Source organism: Alligator sinensis, unplaced genomic scaffold, assembly GCF_000455745.1.
Source record: "Alligator sinensis unplaced genomic scaffold, ASM45574v1 scaffold964_1, whole genome shotgun sequence".
Taxonomy (NCBI): domain Eukaryota; kingdom Metazoa; phylum Chordata; order Crocodylia; family Alligatoridae; genus Alligator; species Alligator sinensis.
This window is the reverse complement of record NW_005842680.1, coordinates 566,177-570,707: the sequence shown is the minus strand read 5'-3', so window position 1 is coordinate 570,707 and position 4,531 is coordinate 566,177. Positions and strand designations below refer to the sequence as shown.

At 56.4% G+C, this 4,531-nt stretch overlaps 1 protein-coding gene across 1 annotated transcript in view; it reads left to right on the top strand.

Annotated features, from left to right (window-relative positions):
- GRIK3 (glutamate ionotropic receptor kainate type subunit 3) overlaps positions 1 to 4,531 on the top strand; it is a 97,678-nt gene that overhangs the window by 46,284 nt on the left and 46,863 nt on the right. The window contains exon 10 of the mRNA XM_025215865.1: positions 2,483 to 2,596. Within this exon, the coding sequence (XP_025071650.1) occupies positions 2,483 to 2,596 (114 nt within the window). The remainder of the gene's footprint in view (positions 1 to 2,482; positions 2,597 to 4,531) is intronic.

Sequence of the window (4,531 nt, the reverse complement as noted above, 5' to 3'; positions counted from 1 at the left end):
GTGTAAAGCCCATAGGATGCTGCCAGGCCCTGATGCATATTCCACACGGTTGTTCAGCTTTTGTATTTAATCTCCAGCCGTTCCAGAGATTTCAGAGTTCTCACTGCTTTTTGCAAAGCTTTCTGTCAACTGGAGAGCGGTTTTAAAGTATCGATGTCAAATCTCTGTTGACACAGAGTTTCTGTCAATAGCTAATCTGGAATAATGAAACGCCAAACGGCAAACGAATCCCAATATGTACTTTGCATTATGTATAATAGCTTATATTTATTGAGCTCCAGGATTGTGAGGCTTGATCCTTCTACCTCCTGGATGTTTGGAGGATTATAGGAGTGTTAACCAAACATAATTATACGTCGTTTGACTATCTGACTTACACAGTTCTCTTAATGGGATATTTACATTTTGTTTTCACTCCTTTTTATCTTTAAATTGATTAATTCAGCCTCGATTTCCACATATTTCATTTTCTTGAGGGAAACTTAGCGCAGGGCTCTGAGCTGAGCATGTAGCACTGCCAAAAGCCCTTTGGTAGCGTCCTTGTCTTCCTGGATGTCCGCAACAGCTGTCTTTGAAGACCCGAGCACCCGTGTGATCCAAGGGCAGGACGGTGGGCGAGCCCTGGGGTCCTTAAAGTACTTGGGGCTTCTTGCCGAGTGCATGAAAACTCTTCTACAATTTATGGAGTTTTTGCAACCAGCATTTCTCATTGCAAAACCGCCTTTTCAGTGCAGTGACACCAAGGCTGTCTCTGTGGGCTGCTTGAGCAATGGGAGTGTTTGAAAAAAAGAGAGAAGTAAATGAAATCTATGGGCTTCCCTCGCTGGGGGATTGATCACGCTCTTTGGGGAAAGCAAGGAGCATGCTCAAGTCTGGGTGGGCACCCGGGGCTCTCTCTCCTTCAAGGTCCCCGTCTCACCCTCCAGCCTTGTCGCTCGATTGACCAGTGTCCCATCTTCTCGCCTCTCGCTGGGAGCGCCACCGGGCGGAAAGGGGCCGTATCATACAGCAGGCGTCAGGAGGTGGGAGCTTGGGCTCTCCCCGCTGGGACGGTGAGGTGTCTGACACACGCGAGGTGTTTTGGGAGCAGGACAAGGAGACCAGATCCCCTCTGACGGGGCGCGGACGCGGCGCGCTGGGTTCAGCCACCGCAACTGAGGACGTTTTGCTTCTTGGTCCTCGTGTCAAGCTGTGTGCTCTGTGCTATTGAGTTGGATCCCATTTCCAGTAGTGCTTCTAGCACTCTGCCCTTCCTCTGTGCTGAGGATGCCTCCTGACTTCCTTGCACCAGCACTTTTCAGCGCTTGATCTAATGCACAACTGCTCCATCTGAACTCATAATGGCCCACGTGGCACCAGGCCTTGTGCTTCACCCAGGTCCACTTAGATGAGATCTACCGCAGTTGCTTTGCCAAGGAAACCAGTTATCTTATTGAGAAAACCAGTTCCTCCAAAATGTGTTCTCAAGTCTTGCAGCTATTGAGCTCAGACTAATGAGCCTGGATCATTTTGTCTTTACCTTCTTAAATGCAGAAAGCAGGTTTAGCATCCCGTAGTCCTGGAGCAGGCTATATAGGTGCATTTGAAAGCCTGTTGATAGATTAGAGATGCTAGAAGGAAAGCCCTGGGGAATACTGCCGTGACACAGGTACCACTAGCACACTGGCTGTGCAAGCTCTGATCAACCCGGGCAAGCCAGCTTGCTGTCACCGCCTGCCCGAGATTTGTTACCAACACTGGTACCAATTGTGAGGGTGGATTTCAGGGTATGCATGCTTCTCTACTAATAAATTGGCTGGATCTATCAAGTCCTTAATAGGTCTGACAGTGCAAAACTGCCACCCAGGATGAGTTCTTGCTCGTGGCGTAATTGCAGCATTGTTCCTGTCCTAGTCGATGGCTCTGTCGCACTCGAGTGATTTTGAGGTGGCTCTTGTGAAGGCACAGCTGGCTCGCTGGGGATCTCCCTCGGTCCCATCACACCCCGTGCCCACATTCGTTCAGCCCTTTCTCATGCTGCAGGCTGGCCTTAGCTTGTCGCTGCCCCTGTCGTACGCGGGGCGCCTGCAGGGATGATCAGGCTCCCTGGGCTTCCTCCGTCAATTAGGCTGCGTTGTTCTGCTCCGCCGTGAAAGAAGCAGGGACGGCAATTAAACAAAGCGACAAGTCTCAGCCCGGCTTCTTGGGGAATGCAGCTGGCGTCTGTCTTTGGCAAGGCGTTAGACAACGCGGGGGCCCGCCTGGCTACCTAGTGCCTAGAAGTGTCTCAGGGAGAGCTGCCTGCTGGCTTGGAGGTTTGGGGGGATTTTTCTTTTAATTGCCTTATTTCTTTGGAAACTTCTCAGGGACAGCGGGGGGCGTTCAGAAGCCCAAAACCACCCACCCCTTGTTCGGCAGAAGCCAAAACGGACGGGGGTGCCGGTCTCCTCGAGAGCCGAACGATGCTCCCGCCCCTATTAATGGTTCCCGTGCTTGTTTCCAGGTCGGAGTGTGGAACCCGTCCGAGGGCCTGAATATCACAGAGATCTCCAAGGGACAAGGGCCCAACGTCACCGACTCGCTGACCAACCGGTCTCTAATTGTCACCACCATCCTGGTAAGAGGGTTTTCGTCATCATCCATATAGAAATAGCTGGAAAAGGTTGACTCTTTGGAGGCTGCGGCCTCTCCTCGAGCTCCCGCCTCGTGTGTGGGAGCCCCGCTCCCTGCCGAGCACGCGGGGCCGTTATCAGGGAGCGGGCCTGGTCGGCGGCAAGAAGCCAACAGCTGCCCGCCGCTGTCGGAGAGGTCCCGGGGCTGCGCCCTGCGCTGGAAGCAGGAAGCACGGAGCACAAGGCAGACCGGGCAATGCCAGCACCGCTGCAGACACTGCCGGGCTGGGACTGATGGCTCGTTAGCGGCGTCCAGGGACTCTCCGTTAACGAGCAAACAGCCACTCCCTGTCTGCCCGCGTGATGAGCTGTGAAAGCCCCTGGGTGCCTGCCTGGCAGGTGGCTCTTCTGGAAGGGGCGAGGAAAGGCAACTGGTGCAGAGGCAGCTACTGGGGGATGCCTGGGCTCCAGCGCTCTCCTCCCCGCTGGCTAGCCCAGAGAGGGTCGCTCCCAGGAGCCCCAGCTGATCTCTTTAGACTTCAGGTTTGTGGCTTTGCAAATATGAGGTGTGAAGGGAGGGATGCCGAGTGCCCCGGAGCTGGGAAGACGTCCCCCTTGCCCCGGGCGCATACAGCCCCTTCCCCAACGGGAGTCAGGAGCGGGAGGTCCTGCCAAACGGAGCGGGCGCAAGAGGGGAACGAGAGGCTCCTGCTGCCCCTGGCACTCCCTGGGGCGGTCTCCAGCCGGCAGTGGGAGCTTGTTCCCCCACTCTGCCCCACAGCGCCCAGGCAGGGACCCAGACCGGGCAGGTGTCCCTTGCCCTCTCCAAACGCAGTTGTGCCTCGTGCAACCGCCCCGGGCACGTCAGCTCTGACGGGAGTGCTGGCCCTCTGGACACGATGCTAAGTTGCCTGGCTGATGCCCCTCCGGCCCACAGCCATGTCCAGATCCGGGCAACAAGGAGTGGGGCGTAAGGGAGGAGCAGAGCAAGGGGAGGGCGTCTGGTGCGGACAAAGCGCCAGCTGGGCTCAGGAACGTGTGGTGCAAGCCGAGCTGGCCTGCAGCCCCTCCTGCCTTTGCTACCCTCACAGACCACTACGCGCGTGTGCCAAACGCCGGCGTGTTTCTGCACGTCGCTGGCGCAGGCAGCCTGGAGCCAACCCCACTTCCACCAGCCAGGAGGCTGCTGCTGGCTCCTTCTGCGTCTTTCCAGCCTTCTGCTTCAGCTGTGGGACCGTTGTGCCAGGGTGTCCTCTCTGCACCTGCAAGACCCCGTGAGGGCTCGTGGCCTGGGCTGCACGAGTGAATAGCAGGCGAGGCAATGTGGGGAGCGGGTGTTGTCTGCTTCAGATGGAACGAGTCCCATCGCAGCAAAGAAACCCCCCACGAACACCAAGCACGTGCCTGGCCGGAGCTGCGCAAAGTGCACAGCTCGTCCCTCTTAAGCACATAGGTGAGAAACCAGCCAGAAGTCAGTGAATGATCCAGCAAACGGCGGCTGTGCAACCCATCTCCTCCTCTCCCAGCTGCCACGCCGTATTTAGCCCCTGCGCTCGCTATCGGAGGCGATAGCAGGCATCAGATCAGAATGAATTTTTGCCGAACGCTTAATGAAGGCTGACGAGGCATCAGGGCTTGTATACGGCTGCGCTCCACACGGGAGAGCCTGGGCACCCGCAGGGAGCCAGAGAAGATGCTGCCGTCCCTGGGAGGAGTGACGTGACAAGGGAGCGTGGACTCGCTCAGGATCGGATTTGAAGCAATGTTGATGCCTCTACGGGTTTTCTGATGGATTTGCACTCAGTGCCTTCGAGGAGCCTGCACTGAGACGCAGAAGACTGCCTGACCTCCAAGGTGGTCCTCGTGCTCTAGTTCTGAGCACACAGACAGACCATTACAGAGGCGAGCACACACCACCGCACTGGACCAAGCCTACCAGA